Raw genomic sequence first — 20,473 nt, 5'->3', positions numbered from 1 at the left:
CTTAATTTTCTTTATCAATTTTTTTCTTTGTTTTAACGAGTTTTGTATACGATTTTTTGAATGCGAGTTTTACTTCAATTTTATCTTCTATCAAACAAAAGAATATTTATTTATATTTACTCTAATAATATAAATATTGCTTTCCTTGGATAATTCGTTTCGAATATTTTTGTTTTTTGCCTTTTGGTTCCTATTTTGTGTCCCTGAATTGCAATTATAAATCACGCAGAAAAATGGATCTATTGGATTCTATAATGAATTCAATGGATAAACCTCCTTCACTCAGTGAGCAGGAACGAGTGCTTCTTAAAAGTAAGTAGGCAGTCTTGTTACCGAGTTTTATTAAATCTTTATTCAAATGATTTCAAATATCAATCACATATCTGAAAAATAGCTTATTATTGCGTAAACTTTTTTGAATTATTATTTAGGTCGCTTAAGTACTTGGGTAATGACCACATGTCTCTCATCTCTATACATTTTAAAATTGTACTAAACAAATTCCCTAGAATTTACTTGTGATCAATTTGATCTGCCTAAAGACATGTTTATAGATTCACCTAATGGTAGATTTACCTATTGTAAAAAAGTTAAATAAGATTGAATATACAGGTGAGTTTAAGCTTTTATCTGAAGAGGATGAGCAGTGAAAGTTGATAGCAGGCAGCTTCTTACATTACAAATTAAAGAATAATCCTGCTAGATTTCTGTTGTCTAATTAGTTATGAATATGCTATACAGCCAGCTATAATCCAGCATGATTTTAATTTGTAATTAAATATGTTTATTTTAGAGAAAAAAGAAGAACTTGTTAAAATTCAAAATGAAGAAAAGGAGCGACTAAACAGGTTCAAGGAAAGGGTTGAAACAAAATTGAATACCTACTTCAAAGATCCAAATAACTTAATGTTAAAGTTTGAACCTATGGATCAAATTCACCGTAGCATAGTGTGAGAGTAGCACAAATAATAAATGTTAATTTGTGTCAAATTTTGAACCAAACAAATGAGATATTAATATTAAATTTGGTATTTTAGCCATGAAGCAGCAGAGTCACAAAATTTGTTATCCTATGGTTTTGGCATTGAAGGTGTCGATAGATATGTTAGAGTGTACAATAGGTTGCACCCGCCTTGTGAGGATGAGCTGGCCACAAGACGTAGAGGGGAACCATGGAATGAGCAAATCAAACAACAATTAATAAAAAACGTAAGTTCTTGAAAGGGGTAAAGTGGTTTTCCTGGGTAAATTCTACAAGTTATGAATAAAGTACGTCTTTGCGTCTTTAAAGTATCATTAAAAGTACCGATTTTTTTCCTTTTTTTAGAGGGAGCGTGAAAGACAGGAAGCTATAGAGTCTGCCAAGAAACCAAAGAAAATAATACCCAACAGTAATTATAAAGATAAGTATGCTCATTTAATAGGTCAAGATGCTGCCTTAGATGCTGCCAGGAAAACGGAAAGCAATAAAGCCTATGGATTTGGTAAGCATTTACTATAAGATCATTTTTATTAAGTCATTAGTATTTCTGAAATTATACATTGCGGCTGAGTACATATGGAGAGCACCTTATATTGGTTTGCTTTTCCGTTTTGCAAATACTACAAAATTGGTTATATTTTACCAATATACTAAGCCAAGCTTAAACCATGCTTATAATGCTAGGTCTGATCATGGTTTTTTGCAGTGCCGAGTGAAAACAAAAGAGACCATCGTTCAATCGAACAGACTTTGGCCGATATTAAGGCAAAACGACAAAAACTGAATAGCGAAAATCAGGGGGAACCCGACGATACATCTTAGTATTACATGAAAATCAATTACTTAGATCTCTATAGTTTTTTAGTAGTAGGTTGTAGATATCTGATGCATGCGTAATTAGTTTTACTTCATTTAACTAAATACTTCAACGCTGTGCTGGTATTGTATTATATTTATGAATTAAAAAAGTAAGGTACTAACAGGGTTCAAATTCTTGAATCTGTGGAGTAGAACATTCCTCGGGAATGATGTCAGTATTATTATTTTATATATTAAGAAATGTAGCGCAATTTGGCGGTATTTCGGTGAAAGGTATTTCTACCTCTCAGATTAGGGAACTTAGCCCAGGTGCTTTTCTGATCCTATTCGTTTTCGCAAAATTGAAATCGGTTTGTTGTTTCTATGTATTGAGAACATCCTAAGAATCTATGTACATTTGACGGTATGGGAACTGGGAACACCCCATTAATTTTGAACCGTTCTTGTCAGAACTGTTAATACGATTACTTTATCTGTAATATTCTATACCTACTTTTTAATGAGGTAAGTAGATATTTCGTTTTTGCTATTAAAAAAATACTTGGGCCGATTTAATTAAAATTTTTAAATTTATTTTAGATATGTCAGTTTCAGAATTCGATGTTGTCAATACGTTAACATCCTTTTCTTTTTAAAATTGTAAAATTACAGACAATTGATGCCTGTAATACATTCTACACCGGGAAGATGAAGTTACCAACCACCCGAATATTTTTTTAAGTAATACGTGCTTGCTGCTAGTGTCTACTGGCATTTTTTTATCCGCACTAAGTGCTCCTGTACAGTTTCATTTAATTTTCCAGCAAGTTTCAGCATTAATGTAAAAAATTATATATTATCCTTCAGTGTTTTCTGTAAGTAATTTTCCTGTCGTTTCTTATGCTTGGCACGACAACGTTTTATCAGGCAACGAATTTTGGATGGGAAACTTGTGTGGTCTTGGAGATTCAGTAGCAGCTTCTTCAAGTTACAAAACTGCATTGCAAATTTAAATTACGGAATTGCACGATCCCTTCGTCAACCCACTGCAGAAGCTAAAAATTTGCGAGTGATAACTCTTAATCGAATTATTACCTTAAGGAAATATTTGGAACGATTTAGTATTAAGGGAAGACACTGTGAGGAGAGTAATGAACGGGGTTCTCCAGAAGGGGAAAGTTTGAGGAAAAATGAACTTATTATTGGAGGTATAGAGCATTTTATTAATATTGCTTTTATATGACCTTTATTATGGCTGATTACTAATCACTAATATACCTAATCATGAGTTGTATTATTATTATTATTATTAAAGTTTTTTATTTCAATTCTATTTTGTTTGATTTTATCCTATCAATTTCTAACTAGCATTGTCATGAAAAGTACTCGCTTTTAGTGTCTTAATACTGATGCACAGACTTACTGCGTACAAATACGTCGAAGTGCAGACATGACGTTCATTAAAGTGGCACCGAAAGATAAAAAAATAGAACTTAAGCGTCATATTTTAAGTATTTTAGGCAGTTTCAGTTATGTCCTCTTAATGGCAAGAATTGCAGGTAGGTATGCTGATTTGGGGATTTGTAAGAATTGTGTTTTCCTTTATCCAGTACCTTTAAATAAAGTCAAAATATTTCATTCAAATCAGGTATAGTTGCAATATATAAAAACTGGGTCACTAATATGTAAGCGAACTAGGAAGCTGGCTTTATGTGTAATATTTCTAACAAAAACGCAATAATCAATAATTATGACTTATACATGTGGAAATTATTCGGTGCAATATCTTTTGTGACCTGTTAATGGAGTTAATGTAAACTCGGTTTCTAAATAATTTATATTGTGTGTGTGCTTCGATTAAATTATTATTTCTACGAACTAGAAAAAGTGGACGAAGTGTTTTACACACAATTGTGTGCTGTTTTTTTGGCAAAAGAGACACTAACTCATGGTAGAGTAACGAAGGAAATGGCGCTAGCGCGACCGCTTAGAGAGCGACACAATTTGACTTAAAAAAGGGGGACCAATAATTTTAATTGAATACCAGCAATTCTCTCTTTAATTTATCAAAATCGCTATAGCTGATATAATTTCGATTAATATAATTTTTAAATTCTGATTTATGTTTAATTTTCTTTCTTCCTCTATCAAAAACATTTTATTAGTCTATTTAAATCTTCCTGCAGTTGTCTATTGTAGCCTTTAACATTTAGTATCTTTATGAATATTTAAGTATCATCAAATTATCATTTGTGAAAAACAATAGTTGATGCGATCACGAACAATTCCGATCAGATCATCAATGAGTACGCTGAGTAGTAGGAGTACCAAACGTATATTCGTCACAGAAAGCTCATTCACGCGCGGCATTATGATCAAAGATGAAAAATGCTCAAAATGCATTGGCGAGGCAGCCAGCAATCCATAATTTCCTCACTTAATTTAACTGACTCGTATTATCCGATAGCACTGAGGTATATCAAGGTCCTGCTTTCGTCGGTTTCAGCGGATGCAGGAGACAAAAGATGAAGTCGGGCTATCAATAACCCATTCGGGGGACCCTAGAGGCCACCAGAATCTCAACTGGTCCGAAACTATGAATTTTTACAATTTGTGTTTATTATTCAATAAATTCGAATTAATTAAGGGTGTGAAACAAAGGTATTGTTTTAGGTTTGTTATACTTCACAATCCGAGGGCACCAACTAGAGACCAACATGATAAGGTCTCTCCTTTACTGCATAATATACCTCACGATTTATTTAGTTTTGTTCTTGATGGGCTTTCAAGAGGCAAATTTTATATTGGATGGATCCTTCTATACCTTAGTAAAGTATGCCATCCATGCATTAAGCTGCGGAAACGTTATGTTACAAATCGTGTATGGATACTTTGTAAGGTTCAGGATGGCTAAATGGTTGAATCGCCTGGCTGCCTTTGATGTCGATATGGAAAGATTTGGTGAGATTACGTTTTTTTGATAAAATTTTGAAGACTGAAAGGTTTTCCTTGTGTTGATCATACGTCCTTAATTTGAAAATATAATTTATACAAACTGGATATGTCTTCTGCATCTGCAATCATTTGCCTGCTAAAAGAGAATCCCGTCAATTTATTATATCCAGTTCAATTTCTTTTCTATATGTATATGATACATTTTTGCTGAAATTCCCTCAATGAACGAACATAAAGAATGGCTCCAAATAGGGAAAATATCTCGCTCATCATTGATTTTTTTTCTATTCCAGGCGTGATCTTCAACTTTAAACCAATGCGAAAACACTTGATAAATTTGAGCATAATAGAAATAATACTAACATTACTAAAGCTGGCCTTGCACGAAGCAGCTTTTCGTAACCCATGGTCGGTATTCCTATCTGTGATCACCTACCATTCTTTAAAAAGTATTTATAAAGTCACTTTCCTGGCGGTAATTGGCCATGTTCATTTGAGGTTTAAGAAAATCAACGATGTTATAAGCGAGTTTAACTCAGATGGAATGGCTGGCCTATGGGAAAGTATCTTTCCAGGTCTGTTGTGTTGTAGATACCTGAAACGACTTAATAATAGTTTAAACTCATTCAGTCACCAGTGATATTCGTCAAGACTCTCCTTGGAAGTTAGACCAACTTTGCAAGTTTCATTTCAGGCTGTGTCACCTAACAAGAATCCTGAACGGTATTGCGTCTTTTTATTTTTTCTACTCTTTTGCTATGTCTTTAGGAACAATGATGTTTTTCGGTTATTTCTTGAACCACGATTTTCGATGGGCGAGTGAAGTGGCTTCAGGTAACTTTAAGTTCCTTGACTACGTACACGTTTTGAAAATTATTTTCCAGAGTTTGACCCTATATCAAAATACACAATTATCACGTTGACATTTTTATTTGTTGCCCTAGTTCATGAGTTGGCCGACTGCCTTGTAATAACGAGGGCCTGTGAAATTTTATGTTATGAAGTAAGTATTTCACAAAGTCCCCAACTACGTGTCAGGAATGAGAAATACTTTGAATTTTTCAAATATAGGCTAACGGTACTCCAAAGACTTTGCATGAGCTGAGAATTAGGATGAAAGACAGGACTTGGGACGATTGTGTAAGTACAAAATTCTGCCTAACTTGCCCAATTACTGAAACTGCGTTTTTTATTAAAAAAGTTACACATTTAACAATGACTACCCTATATAATAATTTTCCCGTGCATACAGGGTGTCCCAACTTTTAGGAGTCAAATTTTAACCACGGTTTCTACACAGGAAAATAATTGTAGGTTGCTATATAAGTTTTATCCTAAAAATGTTTGGCAACAAAAATGCAGTGCGTTCAAATTTTCATAGAACAACTACAAATTTATTAATTTCTCATAAATCGCTTAATATATTTCATTTTTGTTGACGTTACTCATATCAAACAACTAATTTTTTTAAATAAAATACAATATTTGGTTTCAATAGTAGCATGCGAACGGGTGCTACCTTGAACATATTTAAAGAAAAAATTGTACGTTACTGGTTTTTCTCAAAATAAAAATCATATCAGTCTGCATTCATTTTTGAATAAAAAAGATCTAGTTTTATTGGGGGAAACATGCCGTTTATTAAATTTTTTAAGTACAAAAAAATTATAAAATTAAAAAATTAATAGTTAACAAGTTGTTAAACATTATTGAATTTTATAGCTGCTGGTCGAAGTGTAATCTATCTAGTTCGATAAATTTTTGACGTCGACGAAATGAATAAAATTTAGCGTTGGAAGAAAAAACATTATAAAGTTCAATAAAGTTTAATTATTTGTTAATTATTAATTTTTTGGTTTATTTTATTTAAAAAAATGAAAATTGCTTCAACATTAGTTTTAAGATAATAAAACAATCACCGCTGATGCATTAACGCGATTTTAATTTTTTTCTTTAAAATCGTACATTTCCTAAAAAAAGATTAAATTTTTTTTTTATTCAAAAATAAATGCAAACTACAAATGTGATTTTTATTTCTAGAAAAACCAGCGTCGTACGTTTTTTTCTTTAAATATATTAAAGGTAGTGCCCATGCCTACACTACTGTTGAAATTAAATATTCCATTTTACTTTAAAAAATTAGTTGTTTGATATGAGTAACATCTACAAAATTTCAATAAAATGTATCAAACGGTTATGAGAAATTAATAAATTTGTAATTTTTTACGAAAACTTTAACGCACTCTATTTCTGTTACGAAATATTTTTGCGATGTGACCTATATAGCGAACTACGATTATTTTTCTATATAGAAATCATAGCTAATGTTTGACACCTAAATGTTGGGACAGCCTGTATATTAATCTAGTTTCTTTGCCTGATCTAACGAAGTCAATGTCTATTGGCGCATATAAACCTAGTTCAGATTAGTTCAGGTTAGAACATTTTCAGCGAAACTATGCCTCCCATGTGTATAGGAGAATTCAAGGTCTAAAGAATTTAAAGCAGGAGAGATAAGAATCACAACACGTCATAGGATGGTCCAATTACTTGACATATTGATTTTGGTGGTTTAATACTGTACTAGGACCGATTTCGCTACTATCCTTGCTCCATCATTGGTGCTTTAATAAGCAACTTAAATTAAAATTTACAAATCATTCTGTATTCTCATTTAAATTAGAAAGGAAGTTTAATTTTCTTCAATCATACAAGAAGATCAAGCATCAAAGAAGCCAATATAGATATTACGTGAAATAGCAATTATTTGAGAATTGTCGGCATCGGTTGGAGGCCAACCAGTGTGGTGGGATCGTTATAGGTAATTCCTTGTTCGTGGCATAAATTCGAGGACACCTCCTGAAATCGGTGAAATAAGACGAATCAAGGAGTTCGGGATTCGTCGAATTTTGCATGCGGCTCGACATTAGGGCACAAATTAAAAATATTTTTCAAAATTAACGTTTGTTTCAGATTGTTGCCAATTTGCTTCAATTCATGCACCAGAAAGTAATATTTTCAGCTCATGGATATTTCAACATAAATTTAAGCATGTTCGCATCTGTAAGTGTAACGTCATCTCTGATCATGTTCACATTAGTAATGTCTAATGTTTTAGATGATCGAATTGATAATAACGTACGTAGTTCTGTTTATCCAGCATGACCGTGCAACTTCAGGACCCAATGCCAATGAGGCATAGTCAAGTATTACAAAGATTGGCCAAGTAAATTATCCAATCGATACACATCACCCAATCAAGAAAGTAATATAATTAGTTTATACACGTGTTTCTTTGTTGTATTTCTATTTTTTGGCTTTATTGTGCACATTAAAGCAATAATAAAAATCATATAAGGATAAAGAACTAGAGATATTCAAAGGTAGGAATACGCAAAGGAAAATGGTAATGCAGGTTTATTTGTATCCTTTTTTATTTATTAATAATCATGTTATACGGGATGTCTCAGACCAAAAAGAAAACATTTTAATCCTAAATTCTGCTAATGAAAAACAAATACGTATTTTTCCTTTTTATCCGCAAGTCGTTTGTTTCAGCTCTGGGGCTTTAGAGAAATACCTTGCAGCGCATATATGAGTAGAAAAATTAAATTTGATACACCCTCCTTAGAAATAATATATATTGTCCTTATACAGTTATACAGGGTGATGAGCGACGTCGTAGACAGAGACTAAGTGTTTATAAGGACCTCAAAACAATTCAACTTATATGATTTCTTTTTCACTAATGCTTCGATTTTGGACACTCTGTACATCAGTCATGACAATGAATGGCACATGCTGAAATGATGAAATTAGCTGATTGCCAAAAATGATCAAATATTAAGTATGCTCGTTTCCAATCACATGTACGGTTAGTTGGTAGCTTACGGCTGTGCTCTTTTCTATTCTTGTTCACAACAAAGAAAAAAATATTTCACATCCAAACGAATACTCTAAATTCCAAAGTGAAATTACACAATTGATATTTTATCTTCCTTTTCATTAACATCGCCCTGTTCTTCGATAGGTCCTGTTCTCACTTTAATATGGGCCAAAATGTGCCCGAAAGCTCCCATAAGAGGGGCAAGAAACCCTTGGGTCAAAGCTCGAACAAAGAGTCTCGTCACTCCACACGAAATTTTACAAAACCATAAACTTGGCATCGCACACCAAATATACTAAAACGTATATTATATCGATTAATCTTTATTCCGGATGATTAACATATTGCTTACCAGAAAGTAAAAAATGGCATAACATGATCCGATTAAAAAAGCTGCAATCGGAGCGCAAAGAACCGATAAGCACGTGTAGACTCCGATTCTGGAAAATCTGAAGCACAGTTTGCTTAAGCTCCAAGCGCACTCGGGGCTTCGAATTGATTGAGGTTCGCCTATCAAATTTTCCCACGGGACCTGAAATTGTCCCTCAAAACTCCCATGAGAAAATATGCATTTTACTGACCTCTAAATGCTTGTTAATCTTCTCGGGATCCCGGTCCTCCAAATCCACGATCTCACTTTCCGATTTCGACATTTTTTCCGACTTTCTTTTCTTGCCCCTTTAGCGGCGCTCCACTTACTGTTGGCCAGAATATTAACCCCTTTCGTAGTGGACCTCATTAAGTCGACACGCACGCAAGAACAAAATAGAATATCAACAAGTCTCAATTTGCCTGCGCTAGCGCCCTGGATATTTACATAAAATATCAGCAAATTAGTAAGTCCACTGTATAAAGCTTTATTAGATTTTGTAGAGGTGTTCTCAGGCTCGCACGCTACATCACCTTTTAAAAATTCTCCGAACTCTAGAAACTCTTGGGACATCCTGTACGTGGACCATTCTCTGGGATGCATTTGTTTGCTCCTTGCTGGACGTTCCATGCAATTTGTTAAGCCTTTGGCTCTCGCGTTCTTGTAAATGTTTAGGAAACATCAATTCATACTTTAGCAATAATTTTTATTGACTTATTGTAACAGACAAACAACATAAATTCGAGATTAGCAGTTTACGATGGAAAATTATTTCGAATTAATCCTGCTAGGCATTCAAAAGGAATCCGCTGTGGCGTGTGATTTAATGGATTATTTTATCTTCTCTCGCTCTCCCATTCTTCGATATTTTTCCTTTCAATGTGACTTATGTGAAAGTAGGGATTCGGTCATTGGTGGCATTAATAATAAGTATAATAAGTGCATTGTCTCAATCCAATCTTTTCCGTTCACATTTTTAAAAAGCTTTATTCAGACAGGAATTACCGAAAATAAACACCTTCATAACGTACTTTTTGACCTAATTACAAACAAACAGAATTTCAATTATTTTGCTTTGATTGGTTTTTGTGCGTGGAAAGATTAATATCCCGTAAAGTGAATATTGCAAAATTGAGATGCCATGGCTTCACATAGGTATTTTGCCTCAATGCACATCTTCCACTAGACAACAATGAGAGCTTACTTGTGAGCACAGTTGGAAGCTTTTGGAAGGTTAAGCAGTGCCTTCAGAATAATCATATCTAGCACGGAGTACTTTTTAAATGGAAAGAGAAGTTGGTTAAATTAGGAAAAAATTATGTAAAAAATACAACCAAACTGCGCCGTTGGGGCAGTGGTTGATCCGAATGCGTCGATGACCCATTCGTGTTCGCTCCTCACTCAAGTGTTAAGATAGCCTGCATTTATTTTGAGATCCAATCACTTCAGAATCCTGAAATTCCGACTTTTATAAATTTATCAGTTTGATTGGAAAAACTAATGTTATTTATAAAATATGACGACGGTTCTAAGTCGCAAATAGCACGATTTATGATTACGTTGGGTCGCAAAAACGCCAAAATTCCACTACGATAAATAGAACAATGGGACCTAAACATCAAGACATTGACATCATTTTTAAGATTCGGCCAGTAATCTGGCTACCAGTACTCAGCAAATAAACAAGGATATTATTATGACTTAATTACAGCTAATTGCTTATAATCATTTCCTGCAATCTGCATGTCCTCAAACGTACGTCACCTTTAGTTAAGCCGATTAAGTCCCAAGTGGCAGCCTAATTAATTAGCTAAAGGGGTTTGTTCATCGAGTAGCTTAACCTCTCGAGATAAGCAACACGTTGACTTAATCTTATCATCTATGCCAAGACGTATACGTTCATTAAGCCAGTTCTTATATCAAACAAACAACAGAACCTTCCTAAAAGTTCTTTGACAATGAAAGTCGCTCTGTTGCTTTTCACGACTCGTAAGTTTCAAAACAAAATTTAAATTCAAATTGAATTCGTTAATGTGGGTTTCCAGTCAGCGTGATTTGCCTGGAATCCTATGGGTTCGTAGTGGGTCAGAATGGTCTGGAAAGACAAGAAGCTGGATTTCAGGATGATGCACAGCTAGAGCTTCCAGATGGGACTTTGCCGCGGATTGAAATTGGAGTCGAAGCAAAGAGAAGCCTTTGCATCGACAGACATGGAAACCAGATAGTTGGGAACGTCGGATTGAAAACGGACTGCAGGTAGGATCTTAAAATTTCCTTAATCTTGCGAAGATTAATTGGATTTGATGACGTATGTTGAGTCGAGTGATCAGTGGCCCCACTAAGCCATTTCCAAGTGTAGTTCAGAAATTGCAAAAGAGGAATTTATATTGTCAGTTGTAATTTTGTAAGTACGAATCATCATCGAAATTACATAAATGAATTACATGTTTCGGCCGCTTTCCATGAGACAATTTTAAATTAAGTTTAATTTAAAACATAATTTTTTAATTTTAAATTAGACTTAATAATGAATAAAACAAAATTTAATACGTTTGTGCCGAAAAAAAGTTGCATATTATAAGGTTATCTGACTCTTGAATCGAATTACTTGAACTTTATCTAGACCCATTTAGATCTGCATTATTTGCATTATCCTCCTTAATTGTTTCAAAAAACCCCGTATTCTGGTTGCTATTTACTTTTTAATCATTTTTCGACGTTTTAAAATACAAACAGCACTTTCAATTCAAACAGATGCTCTAATATCTAAAACGGGTAAAAATCAGATTGTTACCGGCGTTTTTTATCATTACATTTTTAGATTTCCAACTTTCAATGGAAACTTCCAATTTCAATTAATTAATCGTACATGGACCGTGAATTAGTGAAAATGCTATGCTGCTTAATGTATGAAGATGAAATTGGAAGCAACCTACTGTTTCACCTGCAGGATGGTTCAAATTCGTTACTTTTAAACGAGAATCTTAGTGGCCGTAATAAATCGAAAATTGTCTTTGGGCGAACCAAAATGTGGTGGAAAAATCATTTTGTGGCACTTAAAGGAAAAAAAATTGCGAAGAATCAATATACTCATGTTTGAGTTTTGACTTCAACATACTAATGCTGTATCATGCGGGTACTGCGGAACCAAATCTCATTGAAATCGGAGACCTCCGATTTTTACTTAATTTTTTAGCACAAAATTGTCATATGCGCTACTGGTTTAATAAAGACCAAATTTGCGAAGTTGTGTTTACACTTTGTGCGCTTCAACGTCATTTTTCCAAATTCTTCAATATTTCATTTATCAACACATTTTCGAAGATGTACTCAACTTGTGTTCTCAACATTAATTCAGCATTAGTTTAGGGATGGGGCGTGGCCCATTTTCTATTTGTGCCTATTGTTGCACCGCGGGTACTACTGCAGAGAAGTACCTCTTATAGTGGATGCGCATTTTCTGTTAGCATTGGGAGTCTTGCTGCGTTTACTATTCGACAAATGAAGAAAAGCAGTATTCCGTAAACCGTTTTTAAATTTTATTTTTAATTGAATTAAATATTGATAAAAATTACTTTTTATTTTTCAAAATATATTAAAAAAAACGAATTAAAAAAATTGTCAAAACTGTTCTCTTCGCCACGAAAAATATTTACCCTTTATCACGGAATGGTATCAGGGTGAGTTGCACCAACCACCCTTGTCAGTTATACAGTCATAGCGATGCGGAATTAAATTTTTGACACCGATCTCATTACGTTCATAAAAAATTTTTTTTAAATAACGTTTTGACACGATGTCATCTATCTAGTAGATCAGAAGTTTCGACGAAACATATTTACAATTTGTTGCAGCGCCATCTATACGTTATTAAACTAAGTAAGTCTTCTTTTTTGAGAAGGTTTCTTTTTTAGTGGCGCCATCGATATAATATTAAGATTGTTACACAAATTTTTCTCGCGAAAAGTTTTCTTATCGCGCCATCTAGGCGTGTGCAGCTAAATTAAGCAGTCGTGATTGAAGAAATCCGTTTCTGTTTAGCACTTACAGTTGCAGGTGGGGCAATCAGTTAAAAAAAAGTTGGCGTTGCAAACGACAGCAACTTGGTGCACATTTTAAAAGTCGAATGTGCTTTTTCGTAAACTTTTTACGAATAGTCAACGATAAGGTGTGATTTTTTTGTACAATAAATGTGTTAAATTAAATAAACTTATCTAAATTAAAAATAAATGAATGCAAAAATACAAAAATATAATCCGCCTTAGATTGTTAGGTAAGTGATGATTTATATGCGGGTTTAATTATTAACCTTTATTAGAAACATGGCGAAAAACATACTTCATAGTCATTGAACACATCTGACAATGGCGTCTTTAGCTTTAACTTTACAAGAGTTTAAAGACGTTTACAAAAACTTCACACATGGACGTATGTAGTTAAGAGCCACTTACTATTACTTATTATTAAAATCATTCCAAAAGTACATTTTATTAAATATATTTTTCCTTAATCTCTTAATATCGATATATCTGTTATTTTCTTTCAGTAAATTTGTCCAATGTGCTCCTGGTATAGAAGTGATTTCAAGCTGTCAGCCTGGATTGCTGTATAATAGACGGAAAAATCAGTGCACGTGGCCCCGAAAAGCAAATTGCATAGAATACAGGTCTAAGAATCCTGGAAAACTTGTTATTCCCGAGTCTGAAATACCTTGGTGAAGATCTTCTTTTTGGAAATAACTTTGTGTGAATACGTACATTTACATGAGGCTGCAATAAATGTTCATATTAATGATAACTAACAAGGATTTATTACAAATAATGTAACAACTTTTTATACAATTTTTTGTATTTTTTCATAGCACGAATAATAAAACAGTTTTTTAATTTTGATAAGATAAATTCTTTTGAACTTAATAAAATAAAATAAATTAAAATTTATGAACTCAGGAAGGATTCCTGCGTCCCAAAATGGTAATAGGTAACTTGGGTTCAGGTTGCTTAAATTCCTTCCCGTCTAATTTACATTTTGTGTAACTATAATAACATAGTTCAAAACTTTAAGTAAACAACATTACATCATATGAAATGATTATATATCTCTTTATATTGTAACTCTATCTGAGCAAATTGATGACTTCATGGGAATTTACCTATGATTTTGAATTGATAGACAATGGCCAACTTAATTTGAAGTGCTAAACAAATATTTCTAATAGAATTAAAATTGAAACAAAGTTAAAAACAGGAACTAAAACAAGTATTTAGATAAATTTAAGAATGCAGCTCTATATCTATATTGTTGTTAAGTATAGAAAGCAAGAAATCTTGATAAAATGGTGACAGCATCTTGGACGAAAAATTGATAATAATTTAAGAGCAATTGAAAGATTTATTTTAATAAGTCGGGATTCAAATAGCAGAAATTGTAAGATATTTCCAAAGAATGTGTTTTAAATTTCTCATTACGCAATTAATTTTTGCTACTTTTGCCGCCTAGTTCGTAAAAGATTACTGACTAAACTAGTAAAATATTTTTTTACTTTAGTTGCTTCAATTATTTGCGCAAATTAACTGCAAATGTCGTTGTCTTACCTAATCTGTATGAAATTCCGCGAGTTCCTGAAATCTAAAGAAATGTGTTTAAAATTTTGGGGAATGTTGAAACGTAGCATAATTTTTTAGATGCACGTAGAAAATTCCTAAAATATTCAGAAATGTTTTCGAATAATTCAATTCTAGATAATAGTTGAATATTTCCTGGAGGTTTAGACAATTATTAGAAAATCCTGAAACTTTGAGAATTTCAACGGAGTTTGAATTCCCTAAAACTTCCTTTAGACATTTTCGATCGAGGATGAAAAACGTCCTCATCCAGTTCTCAAGAAATGTAAGCACCCATCTCTACTTTGCTAATACATGTTTGATTTGAAACATCTCCTAACTCAGTAATAATTGCGAAAAAATATCGTTTAATTAATTGCAAATCCATACCTCCTCGGGCATTTACGATATTACAACAGTGCTTCGCACTACATCAAGGAGTTGATATTACCTTTAGGCAAATTACTTAATAAGCGGCATCTTCCATATCTCTTTGATACACTTTACCCCATACCAATAAATCACTTTCGTTAAAGAATTGTTAGTAAATCACGCGTTCACGGATTGTTTACACTGGAAGACACATTTATTGGTTTTGGATGAGTTATGGCGCATTGAGTTCAACTTTGTTACATTTTTATTGTAACAAAGTCGGGCTTATTCGTTAAGGCAATTAAGGGGCGACCAATAATACATGTTTTACGATCCGAGTAGAGCTAATTAAAATTATTAATTGGCAATGGTCGGTCGGCAATAAATTGTCTCACTCCCTGGCCTAAAGACATTGTAATTTTGTATAAAAACGTGACACTATCAATAATTTCCATTTAGAAAACGTAATGTATAAGGGTATAATTGTGGTGTAAAAATATGTTTGAATGCTGAAAGAGAAGAATAATTGAAGTTGGATGATAAATTAAACAATCATTACAATCAACAAATGATTTTAATGGTTTCTCGGTGGTGGGTCGATGGTTTACAAATATGGCTAATTAGTAAATTATCCCAGTCATTATTAATAGTAGCCCGAAAGAAAATTACCGATCTATTTTGTTGAGATAATTTATAATAATTTACAATATTGTTAGAATCCTTTCGGTTGAGCTTTGGAAAGCTGGAATTACCGTCTATTCAATTTTTTTATTCAGTGCTGAACTCGCACAATTTATTCGTCAAAAGGGAAGAAAGAATAAGTATTTGTTGATAGATGGAATACATCAGCATTAATTACAGTTAACATTATGGAGTTATGAAATTCTGGTGAGTCGTGTAACGTACCCACCAGAAGTTTTAAATGCTTTAACAATCTCATTAACATGATTATCCCCAGCCGTATTCCTAATATTTTGATCTTTTATTGTGAATCTCTAGATCGAACTCCCCCAAACTTTTTTTTTCAAAAATAGTCGTTTCTTTTCAAATGAGTGATATTCACAGTGCCATGAAAAGGATTCAGGGTTTGGTTTCATTTTCAAGTATGTTGACTTGGCTTTGAATTTAATCAAGTCCGAATCGAATTTCGTGTCTAGAATAAAAACTCAATTCAAGTAGCCACTTGAAAAATCAAGTGGTATCAGTAACGTTTAGTTTATTACAGTAACTGAACTGGAAATAAACCAAACTGTTTATTAAATATTAGCGAATTGTCAAAATTACGCGCGGGAAGGAACACTCGTTTAAAGTATATTGGTTTACTTTCGGAGCACCCTGTATAGTTGTTAATTATACTGATTGCTCAATATTTTCACATTATTCACATTGTTCCGCACATTGTAATAAATCGCTTATTTTAGATGATATACAAAATCTCACGGATTTAGGTCTGGATAGCATTTAGGCCAAAGAAGCGGCTTTATTTTTCGTATGTATATACCCAAACAAGAAACATTTTTAATTGCTTAAATTATTAAAATAAGTGTATTGAATTTACGACTGAAATATCTTTGCGAAAAACCATCAATTTAAATGTTAACTCAATAAATTAGCAAAAGAATCAAATCTGTTTCGTTTAGAAAATGATACCACGCAGGAACATCCTTTTTTGAGCACCTGCTAACTAGGCCCTCATATATTTTTCATTAATTATTAAATTAAAAAGATCATCAAGGCAGCCCCATTTATTCATGATTAATTTGGTTCGCGGGCATCTTCTGATGAGTTTTCTTTTTAAACGGGTATTAATTTTAATTAGATAATTGTTCAGAGGTTGGGCAGATACCCGACCGATTTTGACAGCAAGCGAAATAGAAATCTACCATTTTTTTGATCTTTTAGAAAATCCATATTACTGAGAACGATTTTTTCATTGTAAATTAAAGTGACGGGACATTAAATTATTTACGTCTTTTTTGAAATAACCTCTACAAAGTAAAAATCGGTGGTAATATCTGTCGGTCCACATGGTCAATAAAAGAATAAACAAAATTAAAATCTGAGGCATCGCAGTTGGATGCCAGCACCGATCTATTGTATTCAAAGTTTACAATAATTCCCAATTTTATACGATCGCATTAAACTTTTACAATTCGGATTCAAGCAGCGCCTTATGAATGCTAACGATAATTATATTCTCTTTTTCGACGTTTAGTATCAATAATAAAGGTGTGAGTACAACCACATATTTGGACAAACAAGTCACTGCTTTTTATTACATAACAGCACGAAGAGATACATTTTGCAGGCATTTTTATATGAATGAAGCGCAGTAAGGGCGTTCTAAATCATTCACTACCTCCGCAACTTTTTGCCCATCGAGCCAAGGCAGAAATGACTGAATTATCAATTCCTTTGCATAATGGAAATATGCTAAAAATGGTCGACAACGATAGAAGTAATGCCAGCATCGTGATATTGAATTAATTCAAGTATATTTATTAAAACATGAAAATTCTATTTAAAAAAATCCTAGGACTTCTAGAACTTTTAGAAATATTTAGATTAGTTGGCCCTACGTCCAGAAAAGTGCACGTTTATCAAGCAAACATACCGGATATTAGCAACTCTAAGGAATCATTCAGGTTTTTTTTAAGTTCTGGATTTTCTGATTCCTCTGGATTATTCGCCACATCTATACTAATGTTGACCCTAACAAATTACCGATATTGTAAATTTGATCAAAACATCTAATAGATTATATGGCTATTTAAAAACAAGAACATTCTCGAAACTCCAACATTTTGTATCTCAGGAACAAAGCGTTCGTGGATGTGAACATGAAGCTTTTATCTTGAAACGAGCTGACATGAATCAGTGAGACATTTTTGTTTTCGTTATGTACAGGGTGGTCCCTACCTAATGGGCCAACCTTAATGCACATACAATTTGGCTAAATGTATCTCAGGGAGTCAAAGTTTCAATTATTTTTTCGAATTTTGCAGTTTTTTGAAATATTGGCACGGGAATGCTCATTTAGGTTGACTTCACCAGATTCGTCAAATAATTAGTAGAATTTGCAGAATGCTACTTACCCTGGAGTCGGAAACTGGTAAAATTGGACACTGTGATGTTAAAAAACTGGCATGAGAGGTTCAAGTTTTTTTCTATCTCCCTTAATAACACTATAGTAAACGCCAAACAAAAAGCCTCGAACGTCATCAAAGTTTTATGTCGCGCTGTCCTACGCTATTGCCAGACTTCAGAACAAATCTTTGATGCGATATAATTTGTTTCAGGACAGTCAATCGTAAGATTTGATAAAAAAAATGTTTTTAATTAAAGAATTTTATTATTGTGTAAGTAAATAAAACTCGGAAAGACTTGAGAGCAAAAATCGACAAAATCGCCGGTATTATAAGATAACTTCACAAATAATCAGACAATAAACAAACATGGGTTTGCGATTAGCGGCAACCCTGTCAGTTTAAAATTTTTCCAGTGATTATGTTTACCTCATTAGAATTATCGAATTTTTGCCGAATAACGTCACATCAAAAGTTCTGATCATATTTTATTATAATTATGTTTATATTTTATTATCTTATGTACCTATATGACTAAGTTCATTGTATTTTTAATAATTAATACGTTTTACCTTCGTATGATAATGATAACTAAATAAGTTTGATATACATGTTGTGTATTGTTTCCGAGATAAACATAACCAATGTGGCCATGTTATTTCGTCATAGATGACGTGCGAAACTTTTTTTTTGGCGTTTACTATACATATATAGAAGGGAAGAGGAAAGAGAGGAAGCAAGCAGAAACTCCATAATTTCAGATTGTAAAAAAAAATAAAATTAAAAAAATAATGTTCAACATACAACACTGAAGAACAATGTTTTCCAGTTAGTTAACTGTACCGAAAATGTACCTTTCACGTAAGGGCCCGGAATAAGAAAAATAATAAATATTAGTAAATCAATGGAAAATTGCTGGGCTTTTTCAGGCTTCCCGGGCCCATCTATTTTACCGTTGTTTCTCCCATTTGGTTATTCTAGTGGCTCTAGTAAAATAAGTGCACTAGTAATTAGGGATAGTGTATCTTACGGTTAATTGTCGATCTGCAGGTAAACGGGTTAAAGGCACATCATCGTCCTGCCCGTGCATCCGCCACTGCTCTGCACTCAATTCGGATGTTCCGTGTAGTTGTGCAACATTTGCTTATTGAGTGTGTGCAATGTGCCATTTATTGCCTCACTCGTTATTGATCTATTATTGCCCAGCACGAAGTGCAATGATCCCACTTAGCGCAGCGTTTAGCCAAGGTGTGGCAAATCACTTAAAATCCTCCAGGATCGCCTTTATTTTGTTTATTACCTTCTTTATCTGGTAATGATAAAAGGTTAAACTTAACATCGAAATTACAAACACGAATTTAATAAACTGAGTTGAATATAAATTATTTTTAAGCAAATTATGTAAAACGCACCATTAAGGCGATTTATCCAATTTAAAAATGATAAGGCCATTACGAAATTACCTTAATATCCTTCTTCTCTGATGTTCTGTACATGTCCCGCATGGTAATAATACTGCTTAGAGCCATCATATTAATAATCTAATTACGATCTATGGCCGTTAAGTGGCGGGTCAGGTAATCAAAAACTCAGACGGTAGCGAGATGCATTCTACGATGGTTTGCTCTAATTTTTTCCCCACGAATCGCCAGCATATGTCTGTTCTTTTTCATTTTGAGCCCGAAGAGAAGGAAGGTGTTGGATATGACGTGTAGTTTAATTGCAATTTGCATGTAATTTAATTTCATCAGGGTCGGACTGGGTGGAGTCCACTGACAGCCTGATTACAGGGCAGTCTGGGCTCGGTCCAGCGACCGTCAGTTTTTTAAATGTGCCATAAGTGGAACTTCGATTAACTTTTTTAATTCGTTAGGATATTGAATTTATTTGAATAATGCCATTTAAAATTGGATTGTAGTCGGATTTCATACATATTTATGTTGTTTATAATGGCTTTAAATAACTTCTTCCGCTCCGTTATTTTTTACAGACACATTTATTAGTTTTGCGGTTAATTGCGTAGTAATGTCCAACTTTACGACTCTGAATCTCTCTATAAATTGCCAGAGTATTGAACACTCTATTTGCTGATATGGAATGAAGTGAATGTCTCCGACATTTTGATACTTTGTTGGGAAATATTTAGTTTTTACATGGCAATTTTAATGTTTATGAGAACGTTTATGAGATCCCAAGTGCACTTCTGCCAGCATTTTCTTAAATAGTTGTTCGTCGGAATAATAGAAGTGACGGATGTTCCCAATTTGTTCGCAGTCTGAGTATATAATCATTGGAGCCACAAGAAGAAGTTCGAAAGCAATGCAAAAACCGCATAGTTCTAGAGAAAAACAAGCCCGTCTTCGATTGAACTAAACTGCGTTTATCTAAAAGTTGCTGTTTTCCATAGTAGGAAAATAATGC

At 33.4% G+C, this 20,473-nt stretch overlaps 4 protein-coding genes and 1 long non-coding RNA gene across 5 annotated transcripts in view; 3 read left to right on the top strand and 2 right to left on the bottom strand.

Annotated features, from left to right (window-relative positions):
• The window catches only part of LOC136414106 (reactive oxygen species modulator 1), a 62,633-nt gene that overhangs the window by 10,483 nt on the left and 31,677 nt on the right, over positions 1-20,473 (bottom strand). The window lies entirely within an intron of this gene.
• On the top strand, positions 77-1,962 carry LOC136414102 (sperm-associated antigen 7). Its single transcript, XM_066397921.1, has 5 exons — positions 77-312; positions 794-950; positions 1,038-1,209; positions 1,328-1,484; positions 1,689-1,962. Exons 1-5 carry the CDS (start codon positions 234-236, stop codon positions 1,802-1,804), a joined length of 681 nt encoding a protein of 226 aa, XP_066254018.1. The 5' UTR covers positions 77-233; the 3' UTR covers positions 1,805-1,962.
• LOC136414133 (uncharacterized) lies at positions 5,644-7,990 on the top strand. Its single transcript, XR_010752525.1, has 4 exons — positions 5,644-5,738; positions 5,807-5,875; positions 7,709-7,798; positions 7,854-7,990. It is a non-coding gene; the product is annotated as an uncharacterized lncRNA (long non-coding RNA).
• Positions 8,710-9,360, bottom strand: LOC136414044 (caveolin-2-like). Its single transcript, XM_066397838.1, has 3 exons — positions 9,203-9,360; positions 8,974-9,153; positions 8,710-8,916 (listed from the first exon to the last, which is right to left on the bottom strand). The coding sequence occupies exons 1-3, from the start codon at positions 9,272-9,274 to the stop codon at positions 8,710-8,712; spliced, it is 459 nt and encodes a 152-aa protein (XP_066253935.1). The 5' UTR covers positions 9,275-9,360.
• Positions 10,815-13,869, top strand: LOC136413938 (uncharacterized). Its single transcript, XM_066397709.1, has 3 exons — positions 10,815-10,980; positions 11,037-11,247; positions 13,538-13,869. Exons 1-3 carry the CDS (start codon positions 10,950-10,952, stop codon positions 13,707-13,709), a joined length of 414 nt encoding a protein of 137 aa, XP_066253806.1. The 5' UTR covers positions 10,815-10,949; the 3' UTR covers positions 13,710-13,869.

This window comes from Euwallacea similis, chromosome 16, assembly GCF_039881205.1.
Source record: "Euwallacea similis isolate ESF13 chromosome 16, ESF131.1, whole genome shotgun sequence".
NCBI lineage: Eukaryota > Metazoa > Arthropoda > Insecta > Coleoptera > Curculionidae > Euwallacea > Euwallacea similis.
The sequence above is the reverse complement of the archived record's forward strand: the minus strand, read 5'-3'. Positions and strand labels throughout refer to the sequence as shown.

Excerpts from the sequence above, each read along its gene's own strand:
- LOC136413938 (XM_066397709.1), top strand. The coding sequence starts at position 10,950 with ATGAAAGTCGCTCTGTTGCTTTTCACGACTC. Across the intron at positions 10,981-11,036 it reads TCTGTTGCTTTTCACGACTC|TCAGCGTGATTTGCCTGGAA; the intron begins GTAAGTTTCAAA and ends GTGGGTTTCCAG. Across the intron at positions 11,248-13,537 it reads GGATTGAAAACGGACTGCAG|TAAATTTGTCCAATGTGCTC; the intron begins GTAGGATCTTAA and ends ATTTTCTTTCAG.
- LOC136414102 (XM_066397921.1), top strand. The coding sequence starts at position 234 with ATGGATCTATTGGATTCTATAATGAATTCAATGGATAAACCTCCTTCA. Across the intron at positions 313-793 it reads GGAACGAGTGCTTCTTAAAA|AGAAAAAAGAAGAACTTGTT; the intron begins GTAAGTAGGCAG and ends TGTTTATTTTAG. Across the intron at positions 1,485-1,688 it reads CAATAAAGCCTATGGATTTG|TGCCGAGTGAAAACAAAAGA; the intron begins GTAAGCATTTAC and ends GGTTTTTTGCAG.
- LOC136414044 (XM_066397838.1), bottom strand. The coding sequence starts at position 9,274 with ATGTCGAAATCGGAAAGTGAGATCGTGGATTTGGAGGACCGGGATCCC. Across the intron at positions 9,154-9,202 it reads AGATTAACAAGCATTTAGAG|GTCCCGTGGGAAAATTTGAT; the intron begins GTCAGTAAAATG and ends GGACAATTTCAG. Across the intron at positions 8,917-8,973 it reads ATGCCATTTTTTACTTTCTG|TATATTTGGTGTGCGATGCC; the intron begins GTAAGCAATATG and ends TATACGTTTTAG.